The sequence below is a fragment of the Pteropus medius genome, unplaced genomic scaffold (genome assembly GCF_902729225.1).
Source record: "Pteropus medius unplaced genomic scaffold, Ma_sr-lr_union100, whole genome shotgun sequence".
Taxonomy (NCBI): Eukaryota; Metazoa; Chordata; class Mammalia; order Chiroptera; family Pteropodidae; genus Pteropus; species Pteropus medius.
The window spans coordinates 1,788,543-1,808,939 of record NW_024340692.1 but is presented as its reverse complement, the minus strand read 5'-3'; the positions used below and the strand labels follow the sequence as shown (position 1 = coordinate 1,808,939).

Here is a 20,397-nt window from a genome sequence, read left to right as displayed (position 1 = left end):
TAAAGATTGCTTTGAATAGTGTGGACATTTTATTTTAATAATATTTTTCAAATCCATGAGCATGGAATATCTTTCCATTTATGTGTGTTTTCCTCAATTTCTTTTATTAACATTGTATAGTTTTCAGTGTAAAGTCTTTCACCACCTTCATTAAATTTATTCCCAGATATTTTCTTGTTTTTCATACAGTTGTAAATAAGATTATTTTCTTAATTTTTCTTGCTGATGGTTTGTTATTAGTGTATAGAAATGCAACAGATTTCTGTATATTGATTTTGTATCCTGCAGCTTAGTTTGTTTATGCTGTATTTTGGTGGAGCCTTTAGGGTTTTCTATATATAATATCATATACAAATAGTGACAGTTTTACTTCTTTCCAATTTGAATGCCTTTTATTTCTTTTTCCTGACTAGTTGATTTGGCTAGGAGTTCTAATACTATGATGATAAAAATGGTAAGAGTGGACATCTTTATCTAGTTTCTGATGTCAGAGGAAAAGCTTTCAGCTCTTCACTGTTGAATATGATGTTAGCTGTGGGCTTGTCATATATGGCCTTTACTATGTTGAGAGTTTTTTTTATCATGAATGGGATGTTGAATTTTGTCAAATACTTTTTCTGCATCGATTGAGATGATCATATGATTTGCATCCTTCATTTGGTTAATATGATGTGTCACGTTGATAGATATGGGGATGTTTAAAAACCATCCTTGCATCTCTGGAATAATTCCCATTTGGTCACGATGTATGGTCCTTTTAATGCAGCATTGAATTCAGTTTCCTAATATTTTGTTGAGGATGTTTACATCTGTGTTCATTAGGGATATTGGCCTATAATTTTCTTATGTTGTCCTTGTCTGGTTTTGGTATCAGGGTAATGCTGGACTCAACTGTGTTTGGAAGCATTTGACAAAGATTGATATTCTTTTAAAATATTTGGTAGAATTCACCTATGAAACCTTCTGGCCCTGTACTTTTGTTTGTTGAAAGATTTTAAATTAGATTCAATCTACTAGTAATCAGTCTGTTCAGATTTTCTACCCATGATTCAATCTTGGTAGGAATTCATCTGTTTCTTCTAGGTGGTCTAGTTTCTTGGCATATAATTATTCACTGTAGTCTCTTATGATCTTTTGTATTTGGTATCAATTGTAACATCTCTTTCATTTCTGATTTTGAGTGCTTTCTCTTTCTTTGTGAGTCTAGCTAAAGGTTTGTCCATTTTGTTTTTTCAAAGAACCAGCTCTTGGTTTTATTGTTCCTTTCTATTTCCTTTTGAGTCTCTATTTTTGCTCTGCTCTTTGCTATTTTTTTCCTTCCACTCTAACTTTAGGCTTTATTTGTATTTTTTTCTTGTTTCTTAATGTAGGCATTTATTGCTATGAATTTTCCTTTTAGAATTGCTTTTGCTACATTCCATAAGTTTTAGAATGTTATATTTTCATTGTCATTTGTTTCAAGGTTTTTTTTAAATTTCGATTTTGACCCATTCATTGACTGTTCTCTAATGTGTCATTTAATCTCCATATATTTGTGAATTTTCCAGTTTTCTTCTAATTGATTTCTAGTTCCATACCATTGTGGTTAGAAAAGATGCTTGATATGATTTCAATCTTCTTAAACTTATTAAGACTTGTTTATTAAGACTTGGCCTCACCTGTGATCTATCCTGAAGAATGTGTATGCTGTTGCTTTGGATGGCCTTTCTGTATATATTTGGGTAAGTCCATCTGATCTAATGTGTTATTTAAGGCCAGAAGATCTTTAGTGATTTTGTGTCTGATCTATCCATTGAAGTAATTAATCTCCTCTATTATCGATATGCTGTTCTTTTCGCCCTTTGGGTCTGTTAATGTTTGTTTTATATATTTAGGTACTCCCATGTTAGGTGCATAAATATTTACAAATGTTATATCCTCTTGTCGGATTGACCCCTTTATCATTATGTAATGCCTTTCTTTGTCAGACAAAGTCGACTAAAACAAAGACTAATAAGTATAGCTGCCACCTGCTTTCTTTTGGTTCCATTTGCATGGAATACCTTTTTCCATCCTTTCATTTTCAGTCTGTCTGTGTCTTTATATCTGAAGTCTCTATAGCACCATATCGATGAGTCTCGTATTTTTAGCCACTGTTTCTTCTTGCGCTCTCTGTGGTTCAATGACTTTATTGGTGTGCTTAGATTCCTTTCTCTTTATATTTTCTGTATCTATTATAGGTGCTTGATTTGTGGTTACCATGAGGATTACATATAATAACACATTTATACAAGTAGAGCTTTAGAATGCAGTCAACATTTTTTCTTCTCCACACACAATTTTTACATCTTTTTAGCCTAGCTATTCCTTAATTATTATTTTTACTACCTTTGTCTTTTAACCTTCATACTAGCTTAATGACTGATTAATCCACTACTTTTTCTATATATTTACCTTTACCAGTGATATTTATACTTTCATGTTTTCTTGTTGCTAATTAGCACTCTTTTCACCTTAAAAAAGTCACTTTAATATTCCTTGTAAGGTTTGGTTTAGTGATAAACAACTCCTTTAGCTTGTGTGGAAAACTATTTCCTTCCATCCTGAATAATAACTTTGTCAGGCATTCTTGGTTGGAAGTTTCTTCTTTTAGCATTTTGAATATATATTGTGCCACTCCTTTCTAGCCTGCAAAGTTTTGTGGTTTTTATGTGGTTTCCCTTGTATATAACAAGTTGTTTTTCTCTTGTTGCTTCCTAGATCTAGATATGTTTCCTTCTGGTCAAGTAAGTTTTCAACCTCTTTCTTTCTCTCTCCTACTCCTGGGACCTCCTCTAATGCAGTTGTTGGTCCACATGATGTTGTTTCATAAATTCTTTCAGCTGTGTTTTTTTCATTCTTCTGCTCTCTGAGTTCCACTGCCATGTCTTTGAGGTTTGCTGATCCTTTCTTCATCTAGTCTGTTGTTGAAACCTTCTGGTGTATTTTTCAGGTCAGTTATATTGACCCTTCCTGAATTTCCAGGCACTCTCAGGTGATGCCAATGCTACTAGTCTAAGGATCATATTTTAAATATTAGCAAGGCATTAGAGAACTGCTTAATCTCACAGTCCTGTTTTTATTGGCAGTAGTGTTGAAATGTGCTTCAAATTATAGATGCCTGCCACTCCTCTACATTCTACTCCTCTAAGAATGAAGATAGTAATAGTTTCTAACAAGAAAATCCTTTGGGCATAGTATCAAAGATCTGTTCTTTCATCTGCCTAACTCTTCAAAAACCTGATTTTAGTCTAAGTAGAACTAAGACCCTATTCTCTAACAACCTAGATTCATATAATAATAATTCAACTTCCTTTAATTCAGCATGCACTTGTGTTGGCTGGGAAGCAGGAATGAAAGCAAAAGCAGCCCCAGGACATTTGCAAGAGAATTCAGTGAGAGGTAGAAATAGTAATGTGGTTGGAAAACAGGTGTCAGATCGTGAAGAGTCTTGTATTCTATACAAAGAGTTTGGATTTTATTATGAATTCCACTCTGCTCTGGGGGTGGGATACCTAGAAATAGTTTTAAGTAGAAATGTCACAATCAGCATTACACTTTATTCTATCAGCAACATAATAATTTAGAAGTGACAAGACTGGATCAAGAGAAACCTAATCTAGGTAAGAAACTTGCTGATCGAAATGAAGGCAGTAGAGAAGAGTCACTATGAAAGTGATTCACATGGCTTTAGTGATCCCTTAGATGAGAGACAAGGAGGAAGCTAAGATGACTCTTGGGTTTATGGACTGAACAACTGAGGAGGAATACAGAAATTGTTTTGGAAATGTTTAGCATGAGATGTAGACATGTTCAGTGAGCAGTTGGATGGAGAGCTCTGGAACTAAAAGAGAGCCATGCTAAACACTATCAGATTGAAAGCCATCAGCAGATAGGTGATGGCTGGGAGTCAAAACCCAAGGGAAAACATGAGATGAAAAGGCACAGGAAAGAACCTTAGGGGACACTAAGCTATAGGAAGAAGACAGGGGAAGATAATCCAATGGGTAGGGAAAAATTTAGAAAGTGTATTCAGAGAGCAACAAAGGAGTTGTTTCCAGAAAGAATAAAACAGACAAAGCATAGGGACGCACTCAGTGGAACCTGACAGATGGACATTCACTGGTGATTTTGTGAAGGGAAATTGCAGTGTAATTTCAGGTAATTGGCTGAAGTCAAATCACTCTTTTAAGAATACTCAGTTGTGGTCGAGTGACATTAGCAAAATGGCAGACCAGGAAGCTCAAAGTCCTCATTCCCCCATGGAAACATCAAAAAACGAGCAGAAACTAGCCGAACTAACCTTATAGGAGCTCTGAAAAACTGGTCTCTATCTCAAGTGGCAGCCACTGCTTGTGAAAACTTCAGAGGGACTGCAGACACCTGGAGCAAGGAACTACAGATGGAGACATACAATAGATCATAGAAGAGTGTGGGGCGAGACCTTGGGAAACTAAGGTCTAGGAAAGCTATAGGCGCAGAAAAGAACCGAGAAGACTTTAAATCTTTCCTCTAAGGCTGATTTCTAAGTTCAGAGAACACCCAGCTAATCAGTGAAGGAGTACAGAGACAGTATACAAAGACTGGGAAAGAGGACTGTTTTCTAAAATGCCCAATTCCAAAATAAATCATAAGCCATACAAAGAAATAGGAAACATGGCCCATTCAAAGAAGAAAGCAATGTGGCAGAAATCATACCTGAAGAAACAGGGCATCAGATGTCTTAGACAAAGACTTTAAAACAACTGTCTTAAATATGCTCAGGAGCTAAAGGAAATCAGAAAAATTATATATGAATAAAATGAGAATTTCCCAATGGTATTTTTCACACACCCAGAATAATCCTAAGATTTATATGTAACCACCAAAGATCCCAAATAGCCAAAGCAATTTTGAAAAAGAACAACAAAACTAGTAGTATCACACCCCTCAATTTCAAACTATACTACAAAGCTATAGTAAAACAGTATAGTACTGGCATAAAAACAGACACATAAATCAATGGAACACAACAGAATGCCCAGTAATTAACCCATGTTTATATGGTCAATCTATGACAAAAGAGGCAGGAATATATAATAGAGAAAAGACAGTCTCATCAATAAATGGTGTTGGAAAAACTGGAAAGATACAAAGTCTTAAGTATAAGGCCTGAAACCATAGAACTCCCAAAACAGAGGCAGTAAACTCTTTGACATCAGCCTTAACAATGCTTTTCCGGATCTATCATCTCATACAGGAGCAACAAAATAAACAAATGGGACTACATCAAACTAAAAAGGTTTTGCATGGTGAAGGAAACTATCAAAATGAAAACACAACCTACTGAATGGGAGAAGATTTTCATAAATGATATATCCAATTAGGGGTTAATATACAAAATATATATATATAAGAAATTCACACAACTCAACATCAAAAAAAAAAAAGATGGCTAACAGACTGAAAAAATGTTCACTATCACTAATCATCAGGGAAATGCAAATCAAAACCACGAGATATCCCTTCACACCTTAAGAATGACTGTTACCAAAAAGTCAACAAATAGCACATCTTGGCGAGGATGTGTATAAAAGAAAACCCTCTTATTTCGAGTCAATGGGATTGTAAATTGGTGCAGCCACTATGAAGAACAGGTTCCTCCAAAAATCGAATGACCATATGACCCAGCAATTCCACTTCTAGGTATTTATTCAAAAACATACACACATTAACTCAAAAAGATATATGCAACCCTATGTTCATTGCAGCAGTATCTACCATAGCCGAGATATGGAAGAAACCTAGGTGCCCATCGATAAATGAATGGATACAGAAGATATGAGATATGTATGTATATGTACACAATAGAATATTGTTCAGCCATAGAAAAATGAAATGTTGCTATTCGTAATAACATATATGAACGTAGAAGGTATTATCAAACAGAGAAAGACAATTACTGTATGATTTTACCTGTATGTGGAATCTAAAAAAAAATACCCCTAGGTACCCCTAGAACTGATGGTTGCCAGAGGGGAAGGGGTGGGGGTGTGACAAAGATGAAGGGAGTAAGAGGTACAAATCTCCAGTTATTTAAAAAAATAAATCATGGAAATGTAATGCAGCGCATAGTGAAAATATTCAATATTATCTTAATAAAGTTGTATGTTTATAGACGGTAACTAGACTTACTGTGGTGATCACATCATAAGGAATGTAAATGTTGAATCACTATATTGTACACCTGAAACTAACATAATATTGTTTGTCAACTATAACTATAAAAAGTGATAATACCAACAACGAAATAGAAATTTTGGAGCTGAAAAATACAATATCTGTAGTGAAAATTTCACTAGAGGAGTTCAACAGCAGGTTTAAGCAGACAGAAGAAACAATTATCAAGTCAAAGAAGCCAAATGAAGAAAATGGGACCAACATATACATTGTAGGAGTCCCAGAAAGATAGAAAGGGGCAGAAAGATTACATGAAAAAATAATGGCCAGAAACTTCCTGAATTTGATGAAAGACATGAATCCATAAATCTAAAATGTTCAGCAAACTCCAAGTAGAATAACATCAGCGAGAACCTCACCAAGACACATAATCAAATCATCATAAAGAAAATCTTCAAATGAGCAAGACCGAAAAGACTTGTCTGGTACAAGGGATCCTCATTAAGATTAGCAGCTTGTTTCTTAGCAGAAACTTTGCAGAACAAAAGGCAGTGTAATTATATCTTTAAAGTGCTGAAAAAAGAAAACTATTAACTTAAAATTCTATATCTAGCAAAGCTTTCCTTCAAAAAAATGAAGGAGAAATTAAAATATTCCCAGATAAAAAGTGAGGAAGCTCATTACCTTTATACCTGACTACCAGAAACATGAAAGCAATATGAAGCTATAAAGATCTCCAGTATATGTAAATACATGGGCAAAAAAAAAAAAAAAAATCAGTTTTGCAATTCTGGTTTGTAACTCCACTTGAATTTTCTAAAAGATTTAAATGACAAATGCCTTAAAAATTATAAATCTGTTAGTGTATATATAATGTATAAAGATATAATTTTTACATTATTAACAAAGTGTGTGGAGGGTACACAGCTGAATAGGAGTAAAGTTTTTGTATGTGATTGAAATTAAGTAGGAATCAATTCAAATTAGATTCTTATAATTATAGTATGTTATATGTAATCCCAATGGTAACTACAAATTAAATAGCCATAAACTATATTCAGAAAGAAATGGAAAGGAATCAAAACATGTCACTACAGAAAATCAACTAAATACAAAAGAAGACAGTAATGGAGGGAATAGAGGAGGAAAGCCATATGACATACATAAAACAAAGTGGCAGAAGTCCTTCCTTATCGGTAATTCAATGTAAACAGAAAAAAAAAATTCCCAATCAAAAGGGGTAGATTGGCATAATAGGTTTGAAAAAATCTGATTCTAAGTTATCTATGAGATTCACTTTAGATCTAAAGACTCAAAAAGATTGAAAGTGAAAGGATGGGGGAAAAAAAAGATATTCCATGCAAAAATAGTAGCCAAAAGAAAGCTGGATAAATACCAAATTTTAAATTATTATTGTTACAAGAGACAGAGAAGGAAATTTTATATTGGTAAAAGGTTCAATGTACCAAGAAAATATAACAATTATTAACATATACACCCATCCCTTGATTTATGTAGTATTTTTATGAGTTTTTTATACACATTAATTATTACCCCGATTTACACGGACTTTTTATACACAGCTTCCATTACGCAGTCTCATTTTACACGGTTCTTTTTCATTTCCATTATTGGCAATTATTCTTTCTAAAAATCAATAGCTTAACTCGGCAATGAACAAAGAACTAATATTTACTAATACACAATTATTAATGATCTTCCCATCCATTGGATGGCAAATAAAGCATGGGTGACTACTGATGCTTTTTGGGATTGGTTTTATATACTTTCAGATATTTCAAGCAATAAAGATAGAGACTTTCTGCCAAGTAAAAAGAGAAGGTTGATTGCTTTAGATCATAGTATAGCCACCAACAGAGAATAAAATTTATTTGGTTTTTCTGAATTTTCATTAGCATTTTTTTGTGAAAATGTGTGAAATAAATATTTTTATGACTTATATTGGCCTATTTAGTATTTTTTTCGTACTGGTGGGCTCTTTTTACAGTTTTCTTCTGTGTAAAAAAAAAAAAGATATGGAATGGATAATCTGCATAAATTGAGGGATGGGCGTATCCATAAAAAATTAAAGCTCTAAAAGACATTATTCAAACACTGATGGAACTAACACGAGAACTAGACAGTTCTACAATAGTTAGACATGTAAATACCCTATTTTTGTTAATGCATAGAATCAAAAGATCGATTTAAAAATAGAGGAATTTAACAACACTATAGAAAAAAACACACATTCAGAACACTCCACCTAACAACAGCAGAATACACATTTTTCTCAAGTGTACATTAAACATTCTCCAGGATAAACTACATGTTAGACCATGAAACAAGTCAGTACATTTTAAAAGAATGAAATTATACAATGTATCTTTTCACTACAATGGGTGAAACTAGAAGTTAGTAGCAGAAGGAAAACGGAAAATTCATAAGTATGTTATGGTTCATATATACAATGGAATATTACTCAGGCATTAAAAAAAATCCTACCATTCGCAACGACATGCATGGTCCTAGAGGTTAATATGCTGAGTGAAATAAGTCAGTCGGAGAAAGATAAATACCATAAGATTACACTTAAATGTGGAATCTAAAGAACAACAAAAATAACTAATCGAAAACAGACTCACAAATCTAAAGGACAATCTGGTGACAGCCAGAAGGGAGGAGGGTTGGGGGACTGGGAAAAAGGGTGAAGGGTTATAGTAATTCAAATTAGAAGTTGATTGAAGGTCACAGAGATGGGGAGCATGGCATAGGGAATGCAGTCAGCATCAATGTAATGGCTAGCTGTAGAGCCAGAGGAAAGAGTAATCAGGGGGGTTGTTTCATAAACTATATAAATGTCTAACCAATGAACTGTATACTTGAAACTAATCACAAAATTTTAAGAAAGAAAAAAAAACATATATATTATTTTGATTCAAATACAAAAAAAAAGGAAAATCTCAAAATCAACAATCTAACTTTATACCTTCAAGAAATTAAAAAAAAATGAAAATAAGAAATAAAAGAGCAAACTAAACCCAAAGCTAGCAGAAGGAAATACAGAATAAAGTAAAATTTTTTTAAAAAAAAAAAAAGAATTAGTAGAGAAAAATGAACAAAACCAAAAGTTGGACAGACTAACTTTTAGCTACATTGACTAAGAAAAAAAAGACTATTAAAATCTGAAATGAAAATGGTAACATTACTGATTTTATAGAAATAAAAAGATTATATGAGAATACTATGAACAAATATATACCAACAAATTGGATAACCTAGATGTAATAAACAAATTCTTAGAATCGCACGACCCACCAAGACCAAATCATGAAAAAATAAAAATATACCTAAAACTAGTAAGGAGATTGAATTAGTAATCAAAGAGAACTCTCAACAAAGAAAAGCCCTGGATCAAATGGCCTCACTGATGAATTCTACCCAATATTTAAAGATTTTATGCCAGTCTTTCTCCAATTCTTAAAAGTTGATGGGGAGGGAACCCTAATACTCCCTAACTCATTCTATGAAGCCAGCATTACCCTGATACCAATGCCAGAAAAGGAAATTACAAGAACACTAAAGACCAATATTTCCTTCTAAATATTGATGCCAAAATTCTCAACAAATACTAGCAAACCAAATTAATGGCATATTCAAAAGGATTATATACCATAAACATGCAAGATTTATTCTCAGAATGTAAGGTTGGTTTGACATATGAAAATCAATCGCTGTAATATACCACATTATCAGAATGGGGGGGTGCGGAACATGGTCATCTCAAGCAATATAGAAATATCATTTGAGAAAATTCAACACCCCTTAATGATAAAAACACTCAACAAACTAGGATCAAAAGAAATCACCTCAAAATAATAAAGACCATATATAAAAACCCACAGCTAACAACATACTCAATGGTGAAAATGGAAAACTTTTCCCCTAGGATGAAGAACAAGAAAAGAATGCAATGTCCTCTACTTTCATTCAGTATAGTATTGGAAGTTCAGAGCGTTAGGCAAGAAAAAGAAAAGTGAAGCCATCCAAGTTAGACAGGAAGAAATAAAATTGTCTCTGTTCATAGATGGTATGATCTCATATATAAAAGCCCAAAAATCCTAGTAACAACAACAAAAATATCTTAGAGATAATAAACAAATTCAATAAAAGTGCAGGGTACAAAATCAATACATAAAAATCAGTTGCATTTCTATATACAAATTAGGAACAATCTGAAATTTTAAACAATTCAATTTATAGTAGCACCAAAAATAATACTTAGGAATAAACTTAACCAAGGAGCTAAAAGACTTGTACACTGAAAACTACAAAACATTGCTAAAATAAATTAGACAAATAAAGGTGTTCATGGACTGGAAAACTTAAGATATCAATACTGCTCAAAATTGATCTACAAATTCAGTTTTTAACAAAATACCAACTTTTTTTGCAGGAACAGAAAATCCATCCTATAATTCAAATGGAATCTTAAGGAATTTCAAATGACCAAAACAATCTCGGAAAAGCAGAATAAAGTTCCAGGTCTCACACTTCTTGATTTCCAAACGTACTACAAAGCTACAGTAACTGAAACAGTGTAGTACTGGCATACAGGAAAACATACAGACCAATGGAATAGAATAGAACAGAGAGCCCAGAAATAAACTCTTGCATATACATACAAGAGGATGAAATTGGATCCTTACCTTACACCATCTATAAAAATTAATTCCAAATAGATCAAAGACTTAAACATAAGAGTTAAAAGTAAATAACTCTTAGCAGAAAACATAGTGGGGAAGCTCCATAATGGATTTGGACATGATTTCTGGACTGTGACACTAAAAGCACAGGTAACAAAAGAAAAATTAGATAACTGATATCATCAAAATGAAAGCTTTTCTCCATCAAAGGACACTATCAACAAAGTAAAAAAGGCAACACACAAATTGGGAAAAAATACAGTTGGCCCTTGAATAACACCAGAGATAAGAGTACCTAACCCCCATGCAATTGAAAATCTGTGTATAACTTTTGACTCTGCAAAAACTTAAGTTATCCCTTAGTATCCACAGGGTAATGGTTACCAAAATCCACAGGTGCTCAATTCTCCCATAAAAATAGCATAGATCAATGCATATATTTGGTCCTCCATATCCATAGACTCTCAACTGCATATCAGAAACACTACAGGTATTTACTGAAAAAAAAATCGGTGCATAAATGGATCCTGCACAGTTCAAACTTGTGTTGTTCCAGGACCAACTATATTTGTAAATCATAAATCTGATAAAGCATTAATATCCTGAATATATAGACAACTACAAGCCAACAACAAAACAAAGCCTTGAATAGACATTTCTCCAAAGAAGATGTACAAATGGCCAATACACAAATGAAAAGATGTTCAGAATCACTAGTAATTAGGAAGATGCAAATCCAAACCACAATGAGATACTACTTATCATCCATTATCATCCACTTAAAAAACAAAATTAAGTGTTGGTGAAGATATTGAGAAATTAGAACCCTTGTGCACTGTTGGTAGGAATATAAAATGGTACAGTGGAAGACAGTATGGAGGCTTCTCAAAAAATTACCTTACAATCTAGCAATACCACTTCTGGGTATCTACTCAAAAGAATTGAAAGCAGGGACTTGAACAAATATGTGTACACTAATGTTCATGGCAGCATTATTCACGATACCCAAAAAGTAGAAACAATCCACATGTCCATTGATGGATAGATAAACAAAATATGCTATATATTTACAGTGGTATAATATCCAACCTTAAAAAAAGAAATTTTGTATGTGCTAAAACTTGGATGAACTTTGAAAACTAATTTAAGTGAAAGAGGCCAGACACCAAGGGACAAATACTGTATGATTCCACTTAAATGAGGTACCTAGAGTAGTCAGTCAGAAACTGAAAGTAGAACAGTGGTTACTAGGGACTGGTAGAAAGGGGTAATAGGGAGTTATTGTTTAATAGGTGCAGAGTTTAGTTGCAGATGATGAAAACGTTCTAGAGATAGTGATGATGGTGTACAACAATATGAATGTACTTAATGCCACTAATTGTACACATAACAATACTTAAAATGGTAAATTTTAACAAATTATGTATGTATGTTTTTTCACATTTAAACAAAAACCCCCACTGGTGGTGTCAAGGGGCATTTTTCCCTAACCCTCCTGTACCTTTGTGAACAATAGTATCACACTGGACCCTTCAGAAATCATCTCTTTATTTTCTGAGTTCTTTCTAGCATCACTTGGTCAGACAAACATGATATTGACAAGACTTTGGTATACTCGGCTACAGCAGGAGGAGCAGTAACTGGCTTTGGGCATAGTTACCTGGCCTAAGAGGATTACTTTTACCTTAAATCCTTCTCCCATAGTGGTTCTTAAACTTTGCAATCCTTTGCGTATCTGATAAAAGATGGAGCCTCTTGCTAGAAAAATGTCAATAAACAGAAGGTTTCTGCTTATAATTTTAACAGCTCCCCCATGAACCCCTAGGGAGTCCAAAGACTCCCCAGGTTAAGGACTTTTGTTTTAAAGTGACTTCCAAGGGATATCTATCCTCTTACTCAAATAGCAAATGTAGGCTAAGGGCCTGCTGCTTTTGTATTTTACAGACACCGTTGTTAAGGGTATTAATGCGATAGAGTCTGACTCTGTGAACTGTAGGAAAAGGTTAATCATCTCCATGAGCACATATCAAGAGAATGTAAGCAGAGACTAACTATACTAACTACAGCTAAGTCTGATTTTGTTCAGCATCCTAATAGAATACTCAGACCACAAGAAAACTAACCATTTCACTGTGGCACAAAGAAAACATGCCATTGAATGTCCTTTAGTTGACCCAGAGGGGCAAGATGAATGATCTAAAAGCCTCAAACAAGACTCTGCACATGTGTCCAGTGCAGCCTAAGCATTGCAGCCTCTCTCTCAACTTGACTTACATCACCTTTTTCTGCTTCCCAGTGCAATGGGCCTTGCATTGGGCCTCGCCTAGCTGTGCAACACAGACAAGTCTTCTGCCAGACACGGGATGGCATCACCTTACCATCAGAGCAGTGCAGTGCCCTTCCAAGGTAAGAGAAAATCGTGGACCTCCTTTCCTCAGTCTATGTCAAAGCACAGAGAGATGGTGGTGAGTGAATGTTTCTCCTCCAATCTCCCACAGCCCTGGGGGTCAAATGCCCTGCCCTTTCACCTCTGTTCTCCCCAGGCTACTGGCCACCTCAGAGGTAGAAGACTCAGTACTGGCGTTGTGCTTGCCGAATGAACACAGCTGGGCTTTCCTCTCTTAGAGATGAAGAGCACATGGGGTGATGTTCCTCTGAGGGAAGGCTAATACCACAGAGACCTGCACTAGCCCCAGGGTGGGCAGGAAGTGAGGTCCATAGCATGGCCACCAGAGCCACCACATCTCAAGGGCTCCACCAGCCCCTTATTCTTATTGACCTCCCTCTAGAAATTATGCCAAGATGAGTACCTGTATCCCTGGGTCTCTACCTATCATTCCTATATAGCCTCCGTTTCCTGTCATACCTCCTTGTAGATTTCTGCTAGGGGTGAGGGCTCACCACCCCCACCTAAGGCGCCATCCCGAGACTGGCTCCAGGTTCTGCCTCTGCCAGCCTCCACCATGGGTAGAGCTCATTCTCTGGTCCTGCAGGTTTGTAGAGATGAGCAAAGGCCCAGACAGAGGAAGTATCCTTCTGAGATCTTACAGCTATTCAGTAACAGAGCAGAGATCAGAAACCAGGTCTGGAAGGTATTGAGTTGCCCAAGATTCTTGGGTTTGCAGCATTGTTTCACATTTGTCCCCCTGATCTGGCCCCTCCAGAGACAGATTCTAACCTAACTCTGCCACCCTTCTCCTGAAGGCCTGTGAGTACCCAGAACTGCTGGTCAGAAGCCTGCAGCGTACACTGGAGGGTCAGCCTGTGGACCCTGTGCACAGCGACCTGCGGCAACTATGGCTTCCAGTCTCGGCGTGTGGAGTGTGTGCATGCCCGCACCAGCAAGGCAGTACCTGAGCACCTGTGCTCCTGGGGGCCCCGGCCTGCCAACTGGCAGCGCTGCAACATCACCCCATGTGAAAACAGTATGTTCCAACCCCAAAGAGCCTTCTGCAAATTCTCCACAGGGCATCGGGTACAGAGGGCAGTGCCTGAGCCTGAGCATAGGGCATTAGAGCAGGTTTCCCAAGGATTGTGAGCTGAGGCCAGAGTTAGGTATGTTCAGAGGGGTGCATGGGTGCACGCATGCAAGCAAAGATGTGTGCAAGGATGTGTGTGTACATATTCAGGCCATGAAGATGGCTGGGTGTGCCCTAAGGGCTCCATCCTGGCCCTGAAAGAGCTAAGTGCTGTTGGCCAAGTGCCAGATGAAATCAGCCTCCAGCTCACCTGCAGTCATTTCACTGGTGCCCACAGGAGACAATTAAACAGTGGCTCTTGAGGGCCAGGCTACTACAGAGAAAGCACTATTTATAATAAAGCAGCACGCAGAGTGCTTTCTTCTCAGTCGGCCCTGCATCCATCAAAGCTCTACTTCTCACAGAACAAGGACCTGTTGACGGCTTCCCTCCCGCCCCCACCACCCACAGCCCCATGAGCAACAAACAACTGGACTAGACAGGAAGCCCTGCCTTTGTGATCTGATACTCATTCACTCCCTCCTCCCACAGGTCTGATCCTCCTCAACCCAACACCAGCATTTGTATCCCAGTTGGGTGGGAATCTATTTTTTCTTCCTGTGGGCCCAAAACAAATTGGAGGTGCTTCCCCACAAGGAATAAGACAAAGCATGAGGCAAAAAAGAAGAAAATTTTAAATGTCTCAGTGTTTTCCCCCAACAGGGCCTCGCTGAGCATCAGAATCCCACTGCGGAGGCAGGTTCCCTGGAGGCAGATTGTCCCCTGTCGCTGTCTCCGCACTGGGGAGAGAGGATCTTTGTTCTCCTGTGTGGTGCTGACCCATCTTTGTGACAGGAGCTCCCCACACTCAGTACCAATGTTCAGTGAAAGTAGTTCAGACTATGTCAATCACAGATTCCACAACCCAAATCAGCACCAATACTGAAGAACCATCTAGTCTGTGCCAATACTGAACTAGAACACCGCCATGGTGCTCTGGTCAGGCCTGGTTGCGGGGAGGGAGAAGCAGAAAGACTTAGGTGGAGAATACAAGAAAACAAAGTTTCACAGGGTAAGGAAGGCTAACATTCCAGAGAATGAGGCCATCAACCAGGGCCTTACTTGCACACTACCTCAAAGTGGAGCAGAATGTAGTCCTTCTGGGAACCAGCTCGAAAAGGAGAGTAGCTTGCTAAAATACCATGGGAAAAAGCAAGCTTGCCTAAGAGGTGAGGCTTTCCTAAAGAGAGGGAGTAGACAAACACCCACAAGAAGGAGAGGAGCTATCAGAAAGGCAGCAAGCAGCCCTGGGCTGGGCCCCAGCATTTGGCCAGCAGCCGCGGCCTGTTGGCAGCCTGCGGGGCAAGTGGCTGAGCCCGACCAGAGCAAGGTTGGCCCAGAGGTGCCGGACAGCAGTGGCCCCTCCAGAACAGGGGTCCAGTGCCCAAAGCAGATCCCAGGAAGCACCCACTTGGCCACAGCCATCAGCCTCTGTTTCATGTTTCCTTTCTGTCCCCTTTCCCCACCCAGTGGAGTGCAGAGATACCACCAGGTACTGCGAGAAGGTGAAACAGCTGAAACTCTGCCAACTCAGCCAGTTCAAGTCTCGCTGCTGTGGAACTTGTGGCAAAGCGTGAAGACAGGGCACAGGGAAGAATCCACCCTGGCCACACAGAGGACTCACGCAACCACCTCGGACAGAACTTAAGCTTTCTTTGTTTTATTTATTTCCCTCCCCACTCCTAGCCTTCACAAACCCTCACCCAGCCCCCCCAATTCTACTCCCAGACATGAGGACCTCAGCATGTCTTCTCTTTCAGTTAGATGGAGGACAGAACGTTGAGAAAGGACAAAGACGGAGGTCTAAAGGAGGTTGCAGAGCAGACTGTGCCAGACAGCAGAAGCTCCCTCCCAAACCTGGGTCCCAAAGAGACCTGGGAAGAGACAGGCACAGCCCCTGGGGACAACAGGGAGCCAGAGCTCCCAGCAGGTGGGAGGGCAGGGGCCCAGGTGGCTTGTAAAGCATTGGTCCAGACTTTGGACAACCAACTGTGTCTTCCCTGGCAGCGCCCTGTTAACGCGGGAGTGTGCTACTCCCATCTCCTCCTCTGCCCCTCAGCCTTGGGAAGGGGAAGCAGGGAGGAGGAGGACACTGTACTGAGGTAGAACCCATCCCAAACTCAGCTCTTCTGCCAGGGGGCACAGAGCAACAAGAACTCAAAACATGGACAAGTAGGGGTAAAGGAGGAGACAATCCAAGTAGGACTAAAGCATATGATGCATAAAAAAGTAGCAAAGGAAGGGGACAGAAGCAAAAAGAAGCCTGTGCACGTTCCTCAATAGGGAAATGGGGGAAGACAGGGGAGGAGTGAGCAGGCAAGAGGCTCACAGACAGGCTCTGAACCCCGTGCCTGGGTGTGTGAGGCTGTAGGCTCAGGGGAGGGGATGCTCAGAGCTCTGCAGCCCTCACAGAGGATACAGGCTCTGGTAAGAGACATGCCCTCCATGGGGTGGAGGAGAGTCCCTGCTCCCCACACTTTCTCAGTGAACTTTCTGCCTATACACCAGTAGCAAAGCTACCCTGGCATCTCATTATCTAAATCTAGAGTCCCCCAGCCCAGATTTCACTGCTGTTGTGGGCCAGGGGCATTTTGAACATGAAAAGGCCAGGTTTTTGGCCTTTGCTGCCGCACTTAAGGGCCAGAGACTAGAGTCAATTTGTCAAAAAACAATTCATTAATCAATTTGCTAGAGTGCACCCATCAAATCATAGCAACCACTTCAATCCAGAGCTGGCCCGGGCATGCGGTGGGACAGTGGGCTTGTGCGGGCCCCTCCCAGACCACAGTGAGAGTTGCCCTTATTTATATAGCAGGCTGGGGCAGGGTGATGGGGTGCGGTGGCAAAACTGAAGGGTAACTAAAGCTTCCAAGGCTTTTCAACCCATTCCCCCCACACAATGAACTACTGGGAATCAATATATACCAGTTCTGGTGATCGGATAAATCAACAGGCAAAGACGTGTGCGCGCACACACACACACACACACACACACACCAGCAAGGTCCATCATCTAGAGTAAGACAGCTTTGGCATAGTCAAGTGAAATTTGGGGACTATTTGGCAAATTGCTCGTTCGGCTAGTGGCTTTGGACAAGTGATTTTGGCTGTCCCCCACGCCCCGAGTGGCCGCAGTTTTATAGTCATGGCAGGGAAGGAAGGCCAGAGTCACTTACCCCTCAGATAAACCACCCCCTCACACACTCTTGTGAAATGCCACTCTCTCTGGGGCCACCACTGACATCAGGGCTGCATTTTCCAGCCAGCCTGGAAGTAAAAGTTGAGGGGAAGACAACGTTAAGCTGTGTTTTCCCTAGGCAAGCTATGGACAATTTGGTGAGTCTCTTTCTTCCTCACCACAAAAATGGGCTCTAAGAAATGTTACTAAAAATCAGCATAATGTTTATTTAAAATAAAAGAGAATGTTTTCTATGTATATCTTTTGTGAATATTTATTAGGATTTCTTGTATAAAAAAGTGCAATATTAATAATTGTACATTGTCCAGAAAACAAAATATTTGGGCGACTTTTTAGTAACTTCCTGCAGTTGTGTTCCTATAAACTCAGTGGTGATTATTGTATTGTTCCTATTTTTAATAGAACCTGATGTTTAACTCTGGATCCATCCACTGTGTAAGAATACATTGTAAAAGCTAACATGGGGTGATGGGGCAATAAGAGGTGATTCATTTGTGACATGATAGTTACGCATGGAATGAAGAAGACAAATTCCATACTATTACTAATGTGGCTGATCATTTCCAATTCAATAGCTGTTGAAAACCATTGGCCAATATTCACTTATTCGACATAGTAGATGTTCTTCAGCTCCGCCATGTGTCAGGTTGGAGCCATTGGAAGTGGGTTTCAGAGCAAGCTTGGAGGACTTCAGTTTGGGGTGGGAAGCCACGTGCTCCTTGCATGACATGAATGTTCATTTACTGTTTGTTCTGTGAATTGTGACTCAGCAGCACCCCAAGATTATTAGGACTGCTGAATAATGTGGAAGGAGGCACTGCCTCCTCTAAAACACAAAACTGTATTTATATTTTTTGTACAGATAATACAGCTTATTTATTTAAATCACGTTGTCTGAGTCTCTGTTAAGCTCAGCCCTTCCATCTTGTTTTGTGCATGCGGTGAGGGTGGTCCTGAACCACTTAAGTGTGTTTGGCTGAAGTGGAAGAATTGCAGTATTTAGCTTTGCATAGGAAGCTGGGGGCCTATGCCTAAAAGGGCCAGTTCTGTAAATGGACCCAGGGCAGCTACATTCATAGATGGGCACATACTCAAGCTTCATGCTACCCTTGACAGGGTAGTGGGCAGATGGGAGTCACAATACCTTTGGGAAGTAAAGTGGTTGTATGTAGGAAGATGCAGACTTGGATGCAGGAGGAGCCTCATTCTAGATCAGGCTTCCTGCGTGCACAGTGTGCAGTATGAAGTAGCTGTGTGCTAAAGTTCTGAATGTACACTATTTGTAGGGGCTAACATTTATAGATCACTACTACATTTAATCCTCACATCAACCGTATGGAGTAAATAATCATTTCCATTTACATATGGGTCGATAGAGGCCCCAAGAAGCCCAACGTCACCCAGTTGCTCGGATTCAAACTTGAGTAGTCTAGCTTTTCAGCCAGAGCCTTGCCCTTACCCACTATGCTGTCTCCAGCTCCTGTGTGTGAGAGTCAACCATGCAGGGCCACCTTGGCATGTACACCATTCTTCCCTACTGCTTGGAGGTTGGTAGATGACGACCGTGGAATGTTTTACTGGAGTTGTCATTTTCTTGGCCTCTAAATCAATTCTTATGGCATTCTAGGGATCATAGCTCCCTATTTTTAAAGCACTTTAATAGAAATAAAACTACTGTGGGAAGTGACAAAAAAACAAAAGCATACTATAGAGTTCTTTACACAGGCTAAAGGGCAGCAGGTCGGTAGGCCCAGACAATGGCCATACACAGAATTTTATGTGAGATACTCTAGAGGACCCCCCAACCTGAAAGCCATATTCCAGCCTGTTGTACAGCAACTCAGTCAAGCACATCACATTCTGCTTAGCAGTGTAAAAATACACCAGAAAGCTCTTCTTGATATTCCAATTATTTTCTAAGGAGTTTTAGGCTTTGCTTTAAAGAAAAAGCCAGTGCTAGAACTATAAATACTCACCTATCAGCAATCGTACTATGTCCTACAGAGATCCCAGTGGAAGGGGAAATGAGTAAGAGATGCCAGAGCAAAAACCCAGGAAGGCTGAATGATTGTATAGGAATTTTTCCAGCCAAAATCACAGAGCTCAGCCAGGAGAAAGAGAGAGATTCCTACCAAGATGCCACCAACCACAGTGTAGAAGTTTGGAATTTTAACCACATGCCAGTACTCACACTAGTCCCCTGCTTGGCCTCAGAAGTTTCTAGGCCTTTGACAAGATGAGCCCAGGAAATCTGTGAGTCTACTAAGACAAGAATGGTCAACAACCAACAAAGCTCGTTTATGCCTAAGCTTCCTTACTTTAAAAAGGGGACACCTCACAGGATGGGGTTATGATAAAACTATTAGTTAATTCATGTTGAGGAAATATAAGAGTACCTGGCATATTATTGAAGCAGTCATTGAATATTAATTGCTATTATAATCATACAAGCTACCTTGGAGAGATGGGAAAATGAAGTGCTGACAGAAATGTCACATAACTTCCCATTGTCAGCTTTGAAAGACTCTCTTCTATATTTCCATTTTTGATTAAAGATATCAGTCATTCCTTCAAAGTTCAATACTATACAATAGTGTAAATAACAGAGGTATTAGTGAACCAAACTCTGCATCTTGGAAGAAAAGAGACCAGTCCACGTAGCCAACTCAAAGACTCACCAAAATACTGACAAACTTCCAGAAATACTTCCCTAGACTGATATTATCTTATAATCTCAATGTATAGCCTAGTGTCAATTCAAAATACCCAAATGTACACATAACTGCTATTTCCTTTG

General features: G+C 38.9%; 1 protein-coding gene across 3 annotated transcripts in view; it reads left to right on the top strand.

Annotated features, from left to right (window-relative positions):
* ADAMTSL1 (ADAMTS like 1) overlaps window positions 1-18,485 on the top strand; it is a 387,565-nt gene extending 369,080 nt beyond the window's left edge. For 2 of the 3 annotated variants that reach the window (XM_039870536.1, XM_039870472.1), the window contains 3 exons: window positions 13,180-13,289; window positions 14,088-14,308; window positions 15,872-18,485. In XM_039870536.1, coding sequence (XP_039726470.1) covers window positions 13,180-13,289; window positions 14,088-14,308; window positions 15,872-15,978 — 438 coding nt within the window. In that variant the 3' untranslated portion in view covers window positions 15,979-18,485. The remainder of the gene's footprint in view (window positions 1-13,179; window positions 13,290-14,087; window positions 14,309-15,871) is intronic. The other variant, XM_039870576.1, reaches the window with a different exon arrangement.
* Window positions 18,486-20,397: the final 1,912 nt, after the last annotated feature.